The 21,789-nt window shown below is 41.2% G+C and overlaps 1 protein-coding gene across 8 annotated transcripts in view; it reads left to right on the plus strand.

The window, feature by feature from the left end:
• Positions 1 to 6,156: 6,156 nt before the first annotated feature.
• LOC110533533 (ubiquitin carboxyl-terminal hydrolase 28) overlaps positions 6,157 to 21,789 on the plus strand; it is a 31,556-nt gene continuing 15,923 nt past the window's right edge. For 2 of the 8 annotated variants that reach the window (XM_021617849.2, XM_021617850.2), the window contains exons 1-15: positions 6,157 to 6,392; positions 8,451 to 8,525; positions 9,236 to 9,359; positions 9,462 to 9,543; positions 9,897 to 10,059; positions 11,570 to 11,656; positions 12,062 to 12,220; positions 12,344 to 12,414; positions 16,205 to 16,281; positions 16,560 to 16,708; positions 16,839 to 16,966; positions 19,488 to 19,601; positions 19,927 to 20,112; positions 20,511 to 20,734; positions 21,147 to 21,217. In XM_021617849.2, coding sequence (XP_021473524.1) covers positions 6,345 to 6,392; positions 8,451 to 8,525; positions 9,236 to 9,359; positions 9,462 to 9,543; positions 9,897 to 10,059; positions 11,570 to 11,656; positions 12,062 to 12,220; positions 12,344 to 12,414; positions 16,205 to 16,281; positions 16,560 to 16,708; positions 16,839 to 16,966; positions 19,488 to 19,601; positions 19,927 to 20,112; positions 20,511 to 20,734; positions 21,147 to 21,217 — 1,758 coding nt within the window. In that variant the 5' untranslated portion in view covers positions 6,157 to 6,344. The remainder of the gene's footprint in view (positions 6,393 to 8,450; positions 8,526 to 9,235; positions 9,360 to 9,461; positions 9,544 to 9,896; positions 10,060 to 11,569; positions 11,657 to 12,061; positions 12,221 to 12,343; positions 12,415 to 16,204; positions 16,282 to 16,559; positions 16,709 to 16,838; positions 16,967 to 19,487; positions 19,602 to 19,926; positions 20,113 to 20,510; positions 20,735 to 21,146; positions 21,218 to 21,789) is intronic. The other 6 variants (XM_021617852.2, XM_021617851.2, XM_021617853.2 and 3 more) reach the window with 6 other exon arrangements.

Genomic DNA, 21,789 nt, shown 5'->3' on the forward strand with positions numbered 1-21,789 from the left:
GTAATCAGAAAGGAATAAGCAGGAAGTCTGGGAAGCCAACAAATGGGATTTCTGGAAAAACCTGGGAATTCCGAGGAAGTTACTGCAATTTTGTAATCCTAGTTTGAGTTGGTTAAAACCCTGATTCAAACAGATGGACTTCCTAAAATCATATTATTGGATTTACAGGATAGGAAGCTCACAGAAGGGTTCCATTAAGTCATACATTTGCTATAAAATAACAAATAGCATTATAATAAAACACACTCAGACATTTAAATAATTTATTTCAATACGACTGGTAATTTCAGACCAAGTTAAAAATGTATTTGAAAAGAGTTAATAGCAATGAGTAGAAACTACTGTCTCATTATGTCAATCATCTTTAAATGTTGCTTGTTTCATGTAGACAATTCCTAATAGCACAGACTGGTAAACTGGTCTTTAATGTTTGTATTTAATTCATATTTATGGTTATTTAATCCAATGTGTCATGGCTGATTGTAGAAGAGGAAAACTGTCTGAGTGAATCTTACCTGAGCTTAGTAGTAGCCATAAGACCGATATCATGTTGAGCAACCAGTTTGATAAACCTAAATCTCCCCTCCAAAATGTAATGTCAGATGATCTTCAAAGTCATTTTCCTTTCTTTCTGTTCAGTCTCTTTCCAAAATTAATTCGGAATAGTTTAAGTCTGAAGATCTCTCTTCTTGACTCAGTTTCAACATTAAATGGACCTGTGTGTGAACGTTTGTGGCATCTGTAATGATTTTCTATTAACATGGTAAGATTATACTTTTTTTAAAGAGTGGGGCAGTCTCACAGGGAGTTCAGCAACCTGGTCTCATAGACTACACATAACATAATAAATGTAAATCAGAGACACTCAAATTAGTATGATACGTTATGTTTGGAATGGTTACATAAGACAGATGGTTACTTAAGGCAAAAAAAATGTTGGTGGCTTGGTTGGGGTGAATCGGTGGACATATTGTGGGCAATTTGAACTAATTAGCAACTTTTCAACTACTTACTACTTTTTATTTACTTTGCAACTACTTAGCATGTTAGCTAACCCTTCCCCTAACCTTAACACTTTTAGCTAACCCTCCAACCCTAACCCTTACTTTAACTCCTAAAACTTAACCCTAACCCTTAGCCTAGCTAATATTAGCATATCATTCACTTTGAAAATTCGTAACATATTGTCATTTTGCAAATTTGTAACACATAATACGAATTGCAATTCTTAACATATCATACAATATGGGTGATAAACATCCACAAATTAATACATACTATACGAAACGTAACATATCATAATAAATGGAGTGTCTCAAATGTATGTACAAAATAATATGAAATGCTCTGAGACAGCTGCCAGCACAGTGGCAATTTTAGCATGTAAATCTCAGAGGGGCAAACTCAAAAAGAAATGTGGGGATGCAAAGCCACCACACAACACTAAATAACACATTATTTGCACTATAAAGGTGACAAACCATTATAGTGTACATAAGAAATCCCGCTATGCCCACCGACAAACCATAAAACAGGCAAAGCGTCAATACGGGACTAAGATCGAATCGTACCACACCGGCTCCGACGCTCGTCGGATGTGGCAGGGCTTGCAAACTATCACAGACTGCAAAGGGAAGCACAACCGAGAGCTGCCCAGTGACACAAGCCTACCAGATGAGCAAAATAACTTCTATGCTCGCTTCGAGGCAAGTAACACTGAAGCATGCATGAGAGCCTCAGCTGTTCCAGATGACTGTGTGGTCACGCTCTCAGCAGCCAATATGTGTAAGATCTTTAAACAGGTCAACATTCACAAGGCAGCAGGGCCAGACGGATTACCAGGACGTGTACTTCGAGCATGCACTGACCAAATTGCAAGTGTCTTCACTGACATTTTCAACCACTCCCTGTCGGAGTCTGTAATACCAACATGTTTCAAGCAGACCACCATAGCCCCTGTGCCCAAGAACACTAAGGTAACCTGCCTAAATGTCTACCAGCACGTAGCACTCACGTCTGTAGCCATGAACTGCTTTGAAAGGCTGGTCATGGCTCATATCAACACCATTATCCCAGAAACCCTAGACCCACTCCAATTTGCATACCGCACCAACAGATGATGCAATCCCTATTGCACTCCACACTGTCCTTTCACACCTGGACAGGTCTAGGTCCAAGAGGCTTCTAAACAGCCTCTAAGCCCAAGCCATACGACTCCTGAACAGCTAATCAAATGGCTACCCAGACTATTTGCATTGCCCTCCCCCATCCTCTTCTATGTTGCTACTACTCTCTGTGATTATCTATGCATAGTCACTTTAATAACTTTACCGACATGTACATATTACCTCAATTACCTTGACGCCGGTGCCCCCGCACATTGACTCTGTACCGGTACCCCCTGTATATAACCCCGCTATTGTTATTTACTGCTGCTCTTTAATTATTTGTTTTTCCTATCTCCTACTTTTTGGGGGTATTTCCTTAAAACTGCATTGTTGGTTAAGGGCTTGTTAGTAAGCATTTCACTGTTGTATTAGGTACATATGACAAATAGAATTTGATTTGAAACGGTGCCCACAAACTGTTAGGGTCTACAAAAAGCTGTCCCAACAGCAGGGTTTTCTTTTAGCGCCATGGAAGGAATCCTTACCACCACTTCACCTGGCTATGAGTGGAGCCTTGTCTGGCAGCGAAACAGTTAATTCAGACTAATTTACTGCCTTTTTAAAAAACATAGCTGATATTGCTGACCTGCTTAAACAAATGTGGTTTCTAGGGACAATTGAGATGTAAAAACTATGGCATAAGGGAACGATGAGCGGATGAGAGGCAATCCGTCATTTCGTTTAAGATATTAATGAGCAAGCTAAGACGGACGTAGTCAATATAATTATTTGTTCAGCACTTTTGAAATGTACAGCTACAGAATTCAGAACAGGGGCCATTCTTACAGTATTCTCCCAGTACATCAAGTCAGAACCGTAGGATAAATAAAGGGTGCATGTAAGCAGACAATGAAAGCTCTTACAATATTCAATGATTACATTTCTCTAAAACAGGCTATAGGCTACATGTGCACCACCAAGTCAGAACAGCAGGCTAAGTTATGAGGGGGAAAGGGAAAGGCACATGGGCTACTAACATACTGTACACTTAGTATTACTTTCTTAGCTACAATATACATATCTCCCTGGCATTTTACGTACATTTTTGGACTCACTGTTGTGCTGTGCTCACTTGAATAGGAAGGTGGTGCGTCGGTCCTTCTTGTGGACAAATGTTTTCATAAAAATGTTGTCATCAAAGTCTGGCATTTTCTGGATTTATGGGGCTTTCAAGACAACAGGGAACTCAGAAAAAACAAGGTTGAATCATGACGTCAGTGGTTTTTAAGATCAGAGCTCTAGAAAGAAGCCCAACTTGGAATTCCGAGTTGGATGACCGTTAAAACGTGTTTCCAGTTGTCCTGAACTCATTGAAGTCTGAGATTTCCCAGTTCTGAGTTTCCAGATGTTTTGAAGGTGGCAGAAGTCATGCTGGATTGACAGCATGGCCAATATATTCAACCTTTTCTGGCCCATGGTGTTTCATGTGAATGTTTATCATTTTAAGCTTGGAAAAGAGCCCCTTAAACCCAGACTTGGACCACCCACCATCTCCACCGAATAGCAGGGGAAGCAAAATAGTGATTGCTTTGCAACGTTTGCAGTTAGCCACCGATTCCTTTCCAAACCACTCATTGTTAAATTAGCAATTTCCAACTTGTTGTGTAATGTTTATGTCCAATAAAATGGCTGATGAGCACCGATTTGTTTTATCTATTTTTTTATTTTTTATTTCACCTTTATTTAACCAGTTAGGCCAATTGAGAACAAGTTCTCATTTGCAACTGCCACCTGGCCAAGATAAAGCAAAGCAGTGCGACACAAACAACACAGAGTTACACATGGAATAAACAAACGTACAGTCAATAACACAATAAAAAAGTCTATATACAGTGTGTGCAAATGAAGCAAGATAGAGAGGTAAGGCAATAAATAGGCCATATTGGCAAAATAATTACAATTTAGCAATTAAACACTGGAGTGATAGATGTGCAGAAGACGAATGCAAGTAGAGATACTGGCGTGCAAAGGAGTAAAACAAAAATAACAATATGGGGATGAGGTAGTTGTGTGGGCTAATTACAGATGGGCTATGTACAGGTGCAATGATCTGTAAGCTGCTAAGACAGCTGATGCTTAAAGTTAGTGAGGGAGATATGAGTCTCCAACTTCAGGGATTTTTGCAATACGTTCCAGTCATTGACGGCAGAGAACTGGAAGGAAAGGCGGCCAAACGAGGAGTTGGCTTTGGGGGTGACCGGTGAAATATAACTGCTGGAGAGCGTGCTACAGGTGGGTGCTGCTATGGTGACCAGTGAGCTGAGATAAGGCTGGGCTTTACCTAGCAAAGACTTATAGATAACCTGGAGCCAGTGGGTTTCACGACGAATATGAAGCGAGGGCCAGCCAACAAGAGCATACAGGTCGCAGTGGTGGGTAGTATATGGGGCTTTGGTGACAAAACGGTGTGATAGACTGCATCCAATTTGCTGAGTAGAGTGTTGGAGGCTATTTTGCAAATGACATCGCTGAAGTCAAGGATCGGTAGGATAGTCAGTTTTACGAGGGTATGTTTGGCAGCATGAGTGAAGGTTGCGAAATATAAAGCTGATTCTAGATGTCATTTTGGATTGGAGATGCTTAATGTGAGTCTGGAAGGAGAGTTCACAGTCTAACCAGACACCTAGATATTTGTAGTTGTCCACATATTCTAAGTCAGAACCGTCCAGAATATTGCGGGCAGCGATCGGTTGAAGAGCATGCATTTAGTTTTACTAAGAGCAGTTGGAGGCCACGGAAGGAGAGTTGTACGGCATTGAAGCCCGTCTGGAGGTTTGTTAACACAGTGTCCAAAGAAGGGCCAGAAGTATACAGAATGGTGTCTCTACATAGAGGTGGATCAGAGAATCACCAGCAGCAAGAGCGACATCATTGATGTATAGAGAAAAGACTAGGCTTGAGAATTGAACCCTGTGGCACCCCCATAGAGACTGCCAGAGGTCCAGACAACAGGCCCTCCGATTTGACACACTGAACTCTGTCTGAGAAGTAGTTGGTGAACCAGGCGAGGAAGTCATTTAAGAGATCTTCACATTACAAGGATTGAAAAGGATTTGCCAGTAGATTGCTGACGTGATTCATGATGATGACTGCTTGTCTAGCTTGCTAGCTAAGATTTTGAAAATATGATCAGTCCAATCAAAGCTACGGCAGATATAACGATTTGATGTCATCTTACCTGTGGTCAATGACCTTGAGCATTCTCGGATGGGCACTTCTAATGTAAATTTATGGCAGCACCCAATGGTTCGGAACTTTCTAGCTCTCGCTGTAGATTTTGCGGTGACGTACTTTCCCCATAAATGACAGAACACTGAGCCAATCACTGCACAACTAGAGAAGATTACTAACCCCTATGCTCTTTATTATTCACTGGCTGCCCCTCCACGACAGAAATCGCTGAGCTAAACTGAAACACCTGCTATTTGGAGCTGCGTTACTCAAGAAAGCAAAAAAAGAGACCATATGTGTATGCGGCTTTATTAACTCAATAAAAATAATTATTTAAATTATTTGCAAACTGATATGGGACACGTATTAATGCCAGAATAACATGCAAAACAGGCAACAACCAAAAATCACGGGTAGCCAGCGCATAGCTGGATAATGGCTGTAGATGGCTAGTTAGGCAATCTAACTGCTGATTGATTTACTAAACTAGAGTTTTTAATCATGATGCTGAGCTAGTGTGTAGCAGATAATTAATTGCTGTGTGACCTGTTGGTAGGCTGTTATGTCCCATGTTGACTGATGTAAATGAAGCTACAGCAGCCACGATGATAATGTAGAGTACTTTTTTTTCTTGTTTTAGCGTTTTAAATTGTGTAAAAATGCAATAAATGAGCTTCAGCTTTCAACAAAATGTTTTGGAGGAAACCCTCACTCAATCCCCCCACCGTCCGGTCACTCTGCCATATCCTAGATTTAGCTGAAATGATGCCCCTGCAGCTTGCCTATAGGTGAACATACTTCATAAAAGTTCATCCTTGTGCTGATATACTGTATCAGACGTAACCGCGCGCACACACGTCGCTTGCACGCGCCGGTTTTTTGGACAGGCAAGGATACCACTCTTCTTTGCTTGTGTGTGGCTGTTTGACAGATGGAGTTGGTTTGACTCCGAAGTCGGGCTGAAGGCATTTGTGGAAATAAACAAGAAATTCGGGTTTTGCTGCCATGAGAGTTGAACAACAGAGTGAACATGGGGAAAACTCAACGAATTCGGTGAGCACTAAGTAACAGAGTGGAATGACAAGTGACATTTCAAAAACTCTAACCTTGCATGAGATTGTTAACTAACGCAACCAGATCACATAACGTTACAGCCTACATTTTCTGTGTGGACAGACACTAAATTCTATATCACGACACGACCTTATTCCTTAGTGAAACAGTCAATGACACAGTTGCTTCAATTACCTCGTGTGGGGAATTCTGTGTTTCGGGACTGTTGTCACTACGTATCCTGCCTGTCCTGCAAAGATGTTTGACATTTTGTCTCGTTCAACGTATCACGACAACCAGTTGGCAAAATAGTTGTGTTATTGTCTATCAATCTTTGCAATAACAACAGTAATCAGAGAAAGGTCATCTGTCAAAACCACTACAACAACATGCATACCCACAGTTTCTTGTCATATAGACCAGTGTCTTAACTGGACACACCCATCAGCTTTGATTTGTTTATAGTTAATCTTTAACAACATGTCTCAATCCTATTTTATAGCATGAAGATAACTGTATTTTTCTCCACAATTAATGTCTATCTACATTCATCTGTGTCCAGGGTCTGTGGTGGCTTTTTGTGTGTGTCAGAGAAACACCCACTGCCTTTGTCACTCAAACCCTGGTGGCATGGCGAGTGGAATGATAAACAGAGGTGCTAGCTATCCATGTCAGGGCCCAAAATAGAGGCTGACCAAGAGGCTAAGATAGACCCCAGCTCTCCATATAAGTCTGCATGGTCCCAGGTCTGTGTGTCTGGCTGCCTTCACACTGTTACCCTGACATGTCCACCTGCTGTTATGGGGGTGAGTGCTTTATATAGACTCACTCCTCTTAGCTGGCCCATATTCTTTTAACTGTTTAGCCACTGTTGATCTGGTGTATCACTTCAAAGCTACGGCTGGTTAGGAATACTTTTAGTTGCATTTTATTAGGTATACATGTCCGTCATACCGCTCAGGAAGGAGACGCGTTCTGTCTCCTAGAGATGAACGTACTTTGGTGCCAAAAGTGCAAATCAATCCCAGAACAACAACAAAAGACTTGTGAAGATGCTGGAGGAAACGGGTACAAAATGATCTATTTCCACAGTAAAGCAAGTCTTATATCAACATAACCTGAAAGGCCGCTCAGCAAGGAAGAAGCCACTGCTCCAAAACCGCCATAGAAAAAGCCAGACTAAGGTTTGCAACTGAACACGTGGACAAATATTGTACTTTTTGGAGAAATGCCCTCTGGTCTGATGAAACACAAATAGAACTGTTTTGGCCATAATGACCATCGTTATGTTTGGGGGAAAAAGGGGGAGGCTTGCAATCCGAAGAACACCATCCCAACCATGAAGCACGGGGCTGGCAGCATCATGTTGTGGGGGGGCTTTGCTGCAGGAGGGACTGGTGCACTTCACGAAATAGATGGCATCATGAGGTAGGAAAATTATGTGGATATATTGAAGCAACATCTCAAGACGTCAGTCAGGAATTGAAAGCTTGGTCGCAAATGAGTCTTCCAAATTTCCACATAGGTTAAAGGGTTAAAGTTAGGGGACGGGTTAGCTAACATGCTATGTTGTTGCAAAGTAGATAATTAGCTAAAATGCTAAAGTTGTCCATGATGAGATTCGAACACTCAACCTTTGGGTTGCTAGACGTTTGCGTTATATACCCGATCAACCACCCTGATTTTTGCTTTTACCTTCTATCTTATGTAACCATACCAAACATAACATATCATACTCATTTGAGTGTACCGGATTTACTATTTTACGTCTAATCTATGAGACCAGCCTGGTCAACCTAGCCCCGGAGAGAAAAAAATCTAATTGTAATAAATGGGTTCCAAAGCTAATCTAAGTAATTATTACTCAGCAATACTCTGTCACGCTAATCGGTTTATAGTAAAGGACTGGAAAAATAACATCTAGAACGTGTACTCTTTCCAATCTTGCCAGGAAGGTCATATGAATAATTGCATACCTTCGTTGTAGAGACTATTTTCACCCAAGCAACAGGTTAATGGAAAGCCTTTTGTTCTTCATTGGCATTTTTCGCTCCTCAGAGCCTGATGCTGATCAACCAGCTGAGAGAGATCACTGGCATCCAAGACCCACAGATCCTCCTCAGGGCCCTAAACGTGAGTACCAAACACTGTGGACAGACCGGCAGATAGGCTTCGGTTCTGCCTGCTTAATCTGTATAATATGGCTAGATAGACAGTAACCTAAGCCCTCTCAAAGTTTATTGATTTCTTCTTGGTGGTCCAGGCCTACCGTATACCCAAACCATTTCTCAGCTAAATGATTGGACTGTCTCAATGACACTATGAGAGGACTTCAAGGTAGGTCCTGAAGACACTTAGGGAACAAATATTTTTATTACCACATGTCTACTTGATTTGATATTTGATTAATTGTGTTCTGACTTAACATTAGCTGTAGGCCATGTCAGAGACCAATGATGTAGTGTCTAAGAAGGCAACAGTGAGATGATGTCATGCCAACACCATTAGTCAATGAGCATAGATGGAGGGAAAACCTGCATATTGTACATTTGAGCGATGAAGATTTCAGGTCGTTGTTGCAAAAGAGTTCTCAGCGACTTACGTACTTAAAAAGGCTAAATAAATTATATTGTCAGACATTTTTGTCAGACGGCTCTTTCATGGAATTAGTCCCCGGAACAAATCCTTTAGAAGGACTCTATCACGTAGAGGTCAAACTTAAGGTTAGGGGTAGTTGCCTCGGTGCCAGAGTTATCATCAAAATCAGAAACAGACTAGCACCAAGCCAGGGAGTTCTTGGAAAGGACACATTGTAATGCCTACTCTTATCTCTCTGATACCAGGCCAGTCAGGGGGACATTAGCCATGCTGTTGGGCTGCTGACCACACAGCCACCAGAGGAGGGCCAGGGGACTGAGGACCCACCAGACACAGATGTCAACAGGGAGGTCTGGGGGGCCCAGAAAGGTAGGCCGGAAGTTGGGAAGGAAAGTCTAAGGAAAGGAGCAAAATACAGAGGGTCTTGTGATGAACATAGAAGATAATTTGTTTCCCAATGTTTGTCCTCAGGTGCTCCTCCTAAAGATGACCTTCAGACAGCCATTGAGCTCAGCTTGCAAGAATCCCAGGCAGAAGAGAGAGAGCTCAACAGGTATAGTCGTCCAGTACCTCACCATTTCCCCTTTGCTTGCTGTTTTCTTGCGGAATGAAGTAACCAATTGAGAGTCCTCTGAATCACAAGGTTATAATATCTGAAGTGAACACAGAAGTACAGTATGAGAAATAGATAACATCAACAAAAAAGGAAAACCATGGTCTTGTTCATAAGAGTAAGCAACATACATTTTTTTGAAACCGAAAACAAAAATGTGCCTTTCTTATTGGATTCCCTCCCCATTTTTGTCAGTTTTCCTCCATTTGGTGCCTAATGAACACAACCCAGGTGAAACTATCAATCAGACCATTGTCTACAGTTGATAAGTGGCATGTTTTGATGTGTTCCAGGGCACTGGAGGCCAGTGTGGAGGACAGCGCTGCACGGGTGAAGAGGAAGCGCTGCGAGGCCCAAGGAGAGAGCTGCAGCCCTGCAGACTGGATCCGTAAGGAGGAGTGGCCCGTGGGCATCCGCAATGTGGGCAACACCTGCTGGTTCAGTGCTGTCATACAGGTGAGGTACACACTAATGCACAGTTATTAAGTGTCTGCTCTGGAGCTTGATCTTTAAAATATTAAAGAATATGCACAGAAAAAGATAATTGTGCCAGTGATATGAACAGGATAAAAATATGAGTATAACATTTGGGGTTTGTACTGTGGACCTTGTTAATGCTTTGCCATTTAAGACCACCTGTTGTATCACCAGTCAGGTCCTGGCTGTTACTAAGGTTGATGTCGTACAGTAAAGGTTGCATTTGAATTTTGCAGAATCTGCAGAATCCCTTGGACACCTTTGGTCTCTATAATACGGCCTTGACTTTCTGCACCACCTCCTAATTGGTGTATATGTGATGACCATGTTTAGAGCCTCTCTAAGTTTTCCAAAACCTTTCAAGACTTCTGGTGTGAATCGGTTCAAAATATTACCACTAGGCGAGAAGGCTCCAAACACATGTTTTCCGTCCAATTTGCTGAACGATGTCGACTTCTGGCAAACAGAGGGAGAAGATTTATTTTCAACCTGTTACCACACAATCAAGCCAAATTTGTGTTAAATTGAGTTGTCGGTAATACCAGGAGGATGGGGAAAGATGAGGGGCAGTGGTGGGATAAGGGTTTTTACTTTCCAAACACAAAAGCTTCTTGGTGCAATAATTCTATTAAGAGTCCATTCCAGACTAAATTTAGCTGGGCCTATCAGGTGGCTCTGCTGAAATTCAAGCCTTCATTGATATTGATAGACTGTAAGGGTAATTAAATAGTGCAGTGTTGTGATGATAGAGCAAGTGATGAACTCTGCCGCCTGGACTGAAATTAGTTTATATCGGTAGATTTGGCCAAATGGGAATGCTCATTTGTCTTAATTTCGTTAAGATATGCGCCACATCGATTTAAAGCACTAAAAACCCAAAGGAAATATCATCAGGGGATAGCAATGCATGCACACATTTTGAGTGGCTGAGAAGTCATTTGAAGTTGTTCCATTTTAAATCCCTCCTTTTATTTGACTCTTTCCATCACAATTTACCCATAGAAAGTAGTTATCTGATTGAGACTCACTGTATGACTGCATGTGGCTGTGTACTCATATTTCTGTGGTATCTGGTGTGGTACGCTTTACAGTAAGATTGTGATAATCTGTAATTAAGTTTCAGGGAAACGAGAAAGTTGAAGACACATAGGCCTAATGCAATCAAAAACGTGGGTATATTGTTGTCTCTTCAAAACTGCACAAAAGGCTCCATTATTTTGTGTTAGCAATAAAACTCACTATGGCTCACCAATCTTGTCACTAATATAAAGAGAAGATTATCTCATTTATTCGTCTTGTTATGAGAGGAAAATTACCATCACCCGGTCTCATACAATACAGTTATCTCAATGGCATTTTATTTTGTTTGCTTAACTGTGACTCTCGTGTGTTTAAAACCTCCATAAGTATCCTCGACAATGACATTTTTACACACGAAAAGACAGGTCACCTTTCCGTCACTCTATCTCATCTTTGTCTCTTATTTCAGTCCCTGTTCCACCTGCCAGTGTTCCGCAGATTGGTACTTAACTACTGCCTGTCTGAGCGAATCCTGGAGAAGTGTAAGAGCCACTCGGTGAGTGTCCAATGGAGAGCCAGGAGCCCTGAGGAACAGAGACTGGACCTTTGGGTCCCAGAGGCTGAAGAGTCAGGGGATGTCTGGCTGATGTTAGAGGGGAAACTAGACTACAAAATTATACATTGTGCATAAAGATAGTGGTTAACACTTAATAGTAACTTCCATGAAGAAGCATTGATAAACCATTTATAAACAGTGTAGGCTACATGTTATAATCAAATGTTGTAAAAAATGTATATACGTTTATAAGAAAGGTTCATGAAAGTTATTAAGTGTAAGTACAAAGTAATATGGACTCCTCTGCATATGAAGATATATTGTTGAAAACAGTAAAGTGTTGCCCAAGTTTTCCAGTGCAACTATGTGAAGAAAGAGAAGCCTAACATATGCATGTGTTCTCAGGACAAGAGGAACATAGCCTTCATGCAGGAGCTGCGCTGTCTCTTTGCTCTCATGGTGGGCTCCACTCGCAGATTTGTGGACCCGTCTGCTGCCGTAGAGCTTTTGAGAGATGCTTTCCGATCCAGTGAGGCCCAACAGGTACACACTGAGGTCCAACAGGTATACGCGCATACACACTTGTCAATACACACACACACACACACACACACCAGGGTCATGGCCACCCCTTTACATCAACTGCTTTGCGTACAAATATGTTCATTTCAGATGTGTTCATTCTAGGATGTGAGTGAGTTCACCCACAAACTCCTTGACTGGCTTGAAGATGCCTTTCAGCTGGCTGCTAATGGAAAGTAAGTCAAGGATTTTATCCCAACAGTCAGTTCTGTACGACAACACATTTATTGTCATAGCTAACCAGGGGCGCACATTTCACTGGGGAAGGGGGAGATATCACCCCCACATTCTGAAATTAACTTTTTGTCCCACTCAGTTTTATAATTGGAATGTGATGCAACACGAGGCACCTGTGTGCTTTAGGAACATGTATACACCTCCGAGCGGTTGGGTAGGCTGTTTGGAGTGTTTATCAGACTGGATTTAAAAAGGAAGAGTGTGGTAACATCTCACAGCAAGAACTGGCAAATCTGGTTCAGTCCATGAGGAGGAGATGCACAGCAGTACTTAATGCAGCTGGTGGCCACACCAGATACTGCCTGTTACTTTTGATTTTGAACCCCCCCCTTTGTTCAGGGACACATTATTCCATTTCTGTCAGTAACATGCCTGTGGAACTTGTTCAGTTTATGTCTGTTGTTGAATCTTGTTATGTTCATACAAATATTTACACATGTTAAGATTGCTGAAAGTAAACGCAGTTGACAGTGCAAGGACATTTATTTTTTTAATGAGTTTTATTTATATATATATATATATATATACACACAGTGGGGCAAAAAAGTATTTAGTCAGCCACCAATTGCGCAAGTTCTCCCACTTAAAAAGATGAGAGGCCTGTAATTTTCATCATTCATCACTTCAACTATGACAGACAAAATGAGAAAAAAAATCCAGAAAATCACATTGTAGGATTTTCAATGAATTTATTTGCAAATTATGGTGGAAAATAATTATTTGGTCACCTACAAACAAGCAAGATTTCTGGCTCTCACAGACCTGTAACTTCTTCTTTAAGAGGCTCCTCTGTCCTCCACTCGTTACCTGTATTAATGGCACCTGTTTGAACTTGTTATCAGTATAAAAGACACCTGTCCACAACCTCAAACAGTCACACTCCAAACTCCACTATGGCCAAGACCAAAGAGCTGTCAAAAGACACCAGAAACAAAATTGTAGACCTGCACCAGGCTGGGAAGACTGAATCTGCATCTAGGTAAGCAGCTTGGTTTGAAGAAATCAACTGTGGGAGCAATTATTAGGAAATGGAAGACATACAAGACCACTGATAATCTCCCTCGATCTGGGGCTCCACGCAAGATCTCACCCCATGGGGTCAAAATGATCACAAGAACGGTGAGCAAAAATCCCAGAACCACACGGGGGGACCTAGTGAATGACCTGCAGAGAGCTGGGACCAAAGTAACAAAGCCTACCATCAGTAACACACTACGCCGCCAGGGACTCAAATCCTGCAGTGCCAGACGTGTCCCCGTGCTTAAGCCAGTACATGTCCAGGCCCGTCTGAAGTTTGCTAGAGAGCATTTGGATGATCCAGAAGAAGATTGGGAGAATGTCATATGGTCAGATGAAACCAAAATATAACTGGTAAAAACTCAACTCGTCGTGTTTGGAGAACAAAGAATGCTGAGTTGCATCCAAAGAACACCATACCTACTGTGAAGCATGGGGGTGGAAACATCATGCTTTGGGGCTGTTTTTCTGCAAAGGGACCAGGACGACTGATCCGTGTAAAGGAAAGAATGAATGGGGCCATGTATCGTGAGATTGAGTGAAAACCTCCTTCCATCAGCAAGGGCATTGAAGATGAAACGTGGCTGGGTCTTTCAGCATGACAAGGATCCCAAACACACCGCCCGGGCAACGATGGAGTGGCTTCGTAAGAAGCAATTCAAGGTCCTGTAGTGGCCTAGCCAGTCTCCAGAGATCAACCCCATAGAAAATCTTTGGAGGGAGTTGAAAGTCTGTGTTTCCCAGCAACAGCCCCAAAACATCACTGCTCTAGAGGAGATCTGCATGGAGTAATGGGCCAAAATACCAGCAACAGTGTGTGAAAACCTTGTGAAGACTTACAGAAAACGTTTGACCTCTGTCATTGCCAACAAAAGGTATATAACAAAGTATTGAGATAAACTTTTGTTGTTGACCAAATACTTATTTTCCACCATAATTTGCAAATAAATTTATAAAAAATCATACAATATGATACCTAAGTGTACCTATGTTGAAAATTACAGGCCTCATCTTTTAAGTGGGAGAACTTGCACAATTGGTGGCTGACTAAATATTTTTTTGCCCCACTGTGTGTGTACACAGTACCAGTCAAAAGTTTGGACACATCTACTCATTCATGGGTTTTTCTTTATTTTTACTATTTTCTACGTTGTAGAAATTAATTAAATGAAATAACACATTCATTTCAATGAACAGGTGTGTTTTGTTAATTTGTGGAATTGCTTTACTTAATGCGTTTGAGCCAATCAGTTGTGTTGTGACAAGGTAGGGTTTGGGTTACAGAAGATAGCCCTATTTGGTAAAATACCATGTCCAGATTATGGCAAGAAGAGCTCAAATAAGCAAAGATAAATGACAGTCCATCATTACTTTAAGACATGAAGGTCAGTCAATCCGGTCCATTTCAAGAACTTTGAATGTATCTTCATGTGCAGTTGCAAAAACCATCAAGCGCTATGATGAAACTGGCTCTCGTGAGGACCGCCACAAGAAAGAAAGACCCGGAGTTAACTCTGCTCAGAGGATAATAGTTAATTAAAGTCGAATTGCAACATAAAATGTTTTTAATATTATTCACAGACAGACACATTTCAACATCTCAACTGTTCAGAGGAAGCTGTGTGAGTCAGGCCTTCATGGTCGACTTGCCGCAAAGAAACCACTACTAAAGGACACCAATAAGAAGAAGAGACTTGCTTGGGCCAAGAAACATGAGCAATGGACATTAGACCGGTGGAAATCTGTCCTTTGGTCAGATTTATTTTATTTGATTCCAACCGCTGTGTCTTTGTGAGACGCAGAGTAGGTGAATGGGTGATATCCACATGTGTAGTTCCCACCTTGAAGCATGGAGGAGGTGTGATGGTGTGGGGATGCTTTGCTGGTGACACTGTAGGTGATTTATTTAGAATTCCAGGCACACTTAATCAGCATTGCTACCCCAACATTCTGCAGTGATACGCCTATCTGGTTTGCGCCTATCTGGTTTGCGCTTAGTGGAACTATAATTTGTTTTTCAGCAGGACAATGACCCAACACCTCCAGGCTGTGTAAGGGCTATTTGATCAAGAAGGAGAGTGATGGAGTGCTGCATCAGATGACCTGGCCTCCATAATCACCCGACCTCAACCCAATTGAGATTGTTTGGGATGAGTTGGATCGCAGAGTGAAGGAAAAGCAGCCAACAAGTGCACAGCATATGTGGGAACTACTTTAAGACGGTTGGAAAAGCATTCCAGGTGAAGCTGGTTGAGAGAATGCCAAGAGCGTGCAAAGCTGTCATCAAGGCAAAGGGTGGCTACTACATCTTAAATATATTTTTATATTTTTTAAAACACTTTTTGGTTTACTACATGATTCCATATGTGTTATTTCATAGTTTTGATGTCTTCACTGTTATTTTACAATGTAGAAAAACCCTTGAATGAGTTGGTGTGTTCAAACTTTTGGCTGGTACTCTGTGTGTGTGTGTGTGTGTGTGTGTGTGTGTGTAATATGTATATATTATGTCCTACCAAATTTCTAAAACCAAAGGTGCTCCCCTGTAGCTAACTAAGATACCATAGCTATGGTAATTTGTTAAGCTATTTGACATTCCAGTACTGAACATATAATAAGTATTCTTATTACTATACCAGTATTATTTGTGTCTTGAAGTACAGGAAATCAGATATTGAATTGCTCAAGGTATAAAAGTGATCTTATCTTTAGCAGCCCGGAAGATAAAAAAGAAAACCCAATGGTTCAGCTGTTCTATGGGACATTTGTGGCAGAGAGAACTCATGCGGGTAAGTATAGAATGGACATTTCATTGTGGTTATATATACTGCAGGGCCTCAAGTATTTCCTGATCACCTGACATGACCAGGAAAAGCTTGTTTTTAGGCTATGACCGTAGTCACTATCATATCATACTTGGCTATGACCCTATATGACTAGTCGTAATCTGATATAGCCTTTAAGTAGGCGCCATAGTTTTTCCTGCTGAGGTCACATGGTGAAGAAAAACTCCTGACCCTTATGCAATTTTTTCTGTCAATTCACATCGATGTTTGACAATGTGTAGGCAAGACCTTATCCAACATCGAGCAGTTTGGCCAGTACCCCTTACAAGTGAATGGTTTCAACAACTTGGATGAATGTCTTGAAGGCGCCATGATAGAGGGGGAGATTGAAGCCCTACATTTGGATCAAACCATTTCGTCTGGCAGCGAGGTGAGCATACCAAACTCCTAGCTTTATGTTTACTCTGAAAGTTGTTGTGAATGTTAAGCCAAATACATATGAATGTAAATGTAATATAGATAGAAATTGAAATGTTAATGTGAATTCTGTTGTGTTCCAGAGGTGGTTCTCAAAGTTACCACCAGTGTTGACCTTTGAACTGTCCAGGTTTGAGTTCAACCAGTCTTTAGGACGCCCAGAAAAGATTCACAAGAAACTGGAATTCCCACAAATCATATATATGGACAGGTGAGCTGTTTGATATTAATTTGAGAAAAAACAAAAACTCATATATATATATATATATATATATATATATATATATATATATATATATATATATATATATATATATATATATATATATATATATATATACTTACTTTCACAGCACTGGATATGTATGTATTTGCCCCCTTTGAAATGTTCTCTACTTTTGCATATTTTTTTATACTGAATGTTATCAGATTTTCAACCAAAACTTAATTTCAGATAAAGGGAACCAAAGTGAACAAATAACACAACAATTACATACTTATTTAATTTATTACAAAGTTATGCAACACCCAGTGCTCCTGTGTGAACAAGTAATTGCCCCCGTACTCTCAATAACTGCTTGTGCCACCTTTAGCTGCAATGACTCCAACCAAATGCTTCCTGTAGTTGTTGATCAGTCTCTGCTGTGGAGGTAGTGTGATGGTTTATATTTAAGCAATAAGGCCCGAGGAGATGTGGTATATGGCCAAAATACCATGGCTAAGGGATGTTCTTATACATGACACAATGTGGAATGCCTGGATACAGCCCTTAGCCGTGGTATATTGGCAATATCCTGTCCCAAAACCCCCAGAGGTGCCTTATCGCTATTATAAACTGGTGACCATGGTAATTAGAGCAGCAAAAATAAATGTTTTGTTATATCCGTGGTATATGGTCTGATATACCATAGCTGTCAGCCAGTCAGTAATCAGGGCTTGAATCACCCAGTTTATAATCAATGAAGTCAGAAGTTTACATACAACTTCTCAAAATATATTTAAACTCAGTTTTTCACAATTCCTAACATTTAATCCTAGTAAAAAATTCCCTGTCTTTGGTCAGTTAGGGTCACCACTTTATTTTAAGAATTTGAAATGTCAGAATAAAACTAGAGAATTATTTATTTCAGCTTTTTATTTATGTCATCACATTCCCAGTGGGTCAGACGTTTACAGACACTCAATTAGTATATGCCTTAAACAATTTAAACTTGGGTCAAACGTTTCAGGTTGCCTTCCACAATAAGTTGGGTGAATTTTGTCCCATTCCTCCTAACTGAGTCAGTCATTGTCTATTTGGAAGACCCATTTGTGACCAAGCTTTAACTTCCTGACTTGTGTCTTGAGATGTTGCTTCAATCAAATCAAATCAAATGTATTTATTTAGCCCTTCTCACATCAGCTGATATTTATTTTATTTTTTACCTTTATTTAACTAGGCAAGTCAGTTAAGAACAAATTCTTATTTTCAATGACGGCCTAGGAACAGTGGGTTAACTGCCTGCAGAACGACAGATTTGTACCTTGTCAGCTCGGGGATTCGAACTTGCAACCTTTCGGTTACTAGTCCAACGCTCTAACCACTAGGCTACCCTGCCGCCCCCCCAAAAAAGGGATATCTCAAAGTGCTGTACAGAAACCAAGCCTAAAACCCCAAACAGCAAGCAATGCAGGTGTAGAATATATCCACATAATTTTCCTACCTCATGATGCCATCTATTTTGTGAAGTGCACCAGTCCCTCCTGCAGCAAAGCACCCCCACAACATGAGGCTGCCACCCCCGTGCTTCACGGTTGGGATGGTGTTCTTCAGCTTGCAAGCCTCTCCCTTTTTCCTCCAAACATAACGATGATCATTATGGCTAAACGGTTCTATTTTTTTTTCATCAGACCAGAGGACATAAAAAAAAAAAAAAAAGTATGATCTTTGTCCCCACGTGCAGTTGCAAAACGGAGTCTGGCTTTTTGTATGCCGATTTTGGCTTCTTCCTTGCTGAGCGGCCTTTCAGGTTATGTCGATATATCGTTTTACTGTGGATATAGATACGTAAGTACCTGTTTCCTCCAGCATCTTCACAAGGTCCCTTGCTGTTGTTCTGGGATTGATTTGCACTTTTCGCACCAAAGTACGTCCATCTCTAGGAGGCAGAATGAGTCTCCTTCCTGAGCGGTATAACGGCTGCGTGGTCCCATGGTGTTTATACTTGCGTACTATTATTTGTACAGATGAACGTGGTACCTTCAGGCGTTTGGAAATTGCTCCCAAGGATGAACCAGACTTGTGGAGGTCTACAATTCTTTTTCTGAGGTCTTGGCTGATTTATTTAGATTTTCCCATGATGTCAAGCAAATAGGCAGTGAGTTTGAAGGTAGGTCTTGAAATACATCCACAGTTACACCTCCGATTGACTCTAAAGCCATGACATCATTTTCTGGAATTTCCCTAGCTGTTTAAAGGCACAGTCAAGTGTATGTAAACTTCTGACCCACTGGAATTGTGATACCGTGAATTATCTGTCTGTAAACAATTGTTAGAGAAATGTCATGCACAAAGAAGATTTCATAACCGACTTGCCAAGAAATGTGTGGAGTGGTTGAAACACTCCACGTTTTTGTAAACTTCTGACTTCAATTATCTGCATTCACTTAGACTGAGCATTGTATTGCATTGTAATGTTGATACTGTAAGTGGGGAATCGGAATCAAATAAACTTTTGTTGTGGTAAACTAAGTTTACTGTATGCGAACAGATACCTTCACAAGAACAATGAGCAGATCCACAACAGGAGAGAAGAGGTGAAGAGACTGAAGGAGCAGCTCATAGTCCTGCAGCAGAAACTGGAGTGGTGAGTTGACTATTGAGTTTACTGTTTGTAAAGCGGTGTGACACGTCAGGTTTGTACACGTGTTATTTTAGTAAATAATTTTTCATTAAAATTCAGTGATTACTGCAACAGGATGGATACCTCCAAATGTGTCCATTGAGAGTGAATTCATCATGAGTTAGTATACAAACTGTCATACACATAGTGGTCCCATAATATTAGTTGTTTGATTCACGTAGGAAATGTCCTGCTCATGAGTCATGACTGACAATGTTATTGATGAAACCTGCTTGTAATTGTTTGCCAATGTACTGTCAGTTCAACCTCTGTCTCCTTCTGTTTCCAGCTACAGAAACTATGGCTCAGGGCCGACAAAGTATCCACTGGCGGACATGTTACAGTACGTGTTGGAGTTCGCCTGCACCAAGCCCACCAGTGTGTCCCCAGCTGAAGATGTGAGGCTGGCTGCCTCTTCCCCCACTCCCCCCGGGAGCAACCTCAAGCACACACAGGGCAACCCTGATGACACCAGGTACGGACCTGTGGGACAACTGCGTCTCACTAGTCAAGGCTATGAGTGTATTTTTAGTTTCATGTGCTTACACAATCTAGTCTTGCATTACTTACCGGTACTCCTTGTTACTCCATATGACTGCAGTGCGTGCAGCTGCTGAAGTGAGCTGAACACTACCTGTCAATGTGAATCAGTCAATTCAGGAGATTATTGAAAATCAGTTCATACATTTGAAATGTGGTAAAAAATGATGGGTAATATGAAATACTGTAGATTTCTATTTATTCCATTTAATTTCTGAAATGAAATTGACCAAAACCAAAATGTTTTACCTGTTAGCCTGTGTATAGCACATCAATCACTGTATTTACTGTATTTTTGTTGATATCCTGCTTTTCCTCGGTGGGTCTCCTCAGTCAGTGCCAGGAGCCAGGAGACACAGGCCTGTCTGACAGCCCCACCTGCCAGCAGCAGCCCCCCTCGGGCCAGAGGACACCTATCTTCAAGCCCTTCACCCAGTGTAGAGCCCCCATGGACACCCCACCTCACCCCGCCCCCCACAGTGTGACCGAGGAGGAGCTGCGCTTTGTCAAGATCTGCCTGCAGCGCTGGAGGTCAGAGGTGGAGATCAACATGAACGGTACAGTGACTTACTCCTGGATTCACTAATGATAACCTCTCTGTATTTGGGTTCAAGTTGATTTATTTTTATTGTACATTAAAGACACACTGTAAGATATGCATAGCACCAACATTTTAACAATGGATACATCCCATGACATTTTGACATGCGAATAGCACTTGATTTATATGGTATATCGGTAGTGATTGAGAAATTACATTCACTGAGGCAAGTTAACTTTTTAAAGATGTTTTGAAGCTATATTTGATCATGCTCATTTGCTGTACATTTCTAGTGATCGTTTTTCAATTGGATGTGTATCATGAGCTGACAACCTATCCTGGCAGTCAGTGTCTACTCTAGAGTGTGTGTGTCTGGCACGGCCCCAGGTGCACTGCATTGATCTGTGTGTCTGTGTCTTGGTGCTCAGAGCTAAAGGCCAGCATCGACAGGGTCAGCCAAGCACTGGAGGGCATGTACTCGGATAACAGCCTGTGTCAGGTAAGATCCCTCGTACTCATCCATCTGACAGTCCTTGTCAGGTTAAAGCATGAGATACACTAATTTTACTTTGTCAGGTTGAACATGTGTATATGTGTATCATTGCATAATGATTAATCTAGGAACCAAGTCCCAAATCTTGTCAGGTACTCGATTTAACATTATGTTAATGTTCGGTCACAAGAGACTATACTGATTAACAGTATCCCACACACTGAAAAACATTATTACATGTTACCTTTGGCAATGAGTTTGATATTGTTGCCTTAGCATTTGTGCATTATCACAATGCAGCACAATTGTTGTTGGAACAGAGAATACAAGGGGGTTGAATGTCATGAGAAGTTAACAAGAATGGATTGAGTTCAGTATATGTCATGGCATGCTAGTAACAAAGCAGAGGTTATTAAAAGCTTTTGGTTGATGTGTACAGAAGCAACTACATTGTTTGTCCTAATGTGTACATGTGTCAATACCGAAGATTTCTGCTGAAACTTGAATTTCCGGGACCTAAAATACAGAAAGATTCTGCTGAAACTTTACTTTTCTGGTCCTAACCTCGTTTGACGTGT

The sequence above is a fragment of the Oncorhynchus mykiss genome, chromosome 10 (assembly GCF_013265735.2).
Source record: "Oncorhynchus mykiss isolate Arlee chromosome 10, USDA_OmykA_1.1, whole genome shotgun sequence".
NCBI classification, from domain to species: domain Eukaryota; kingdom Metazoa; phylum Chordata; class Actinopteri; order Salmoniformes; family Salmonidae; genus Oncorhynchus; species Oncorhynchus mykiss.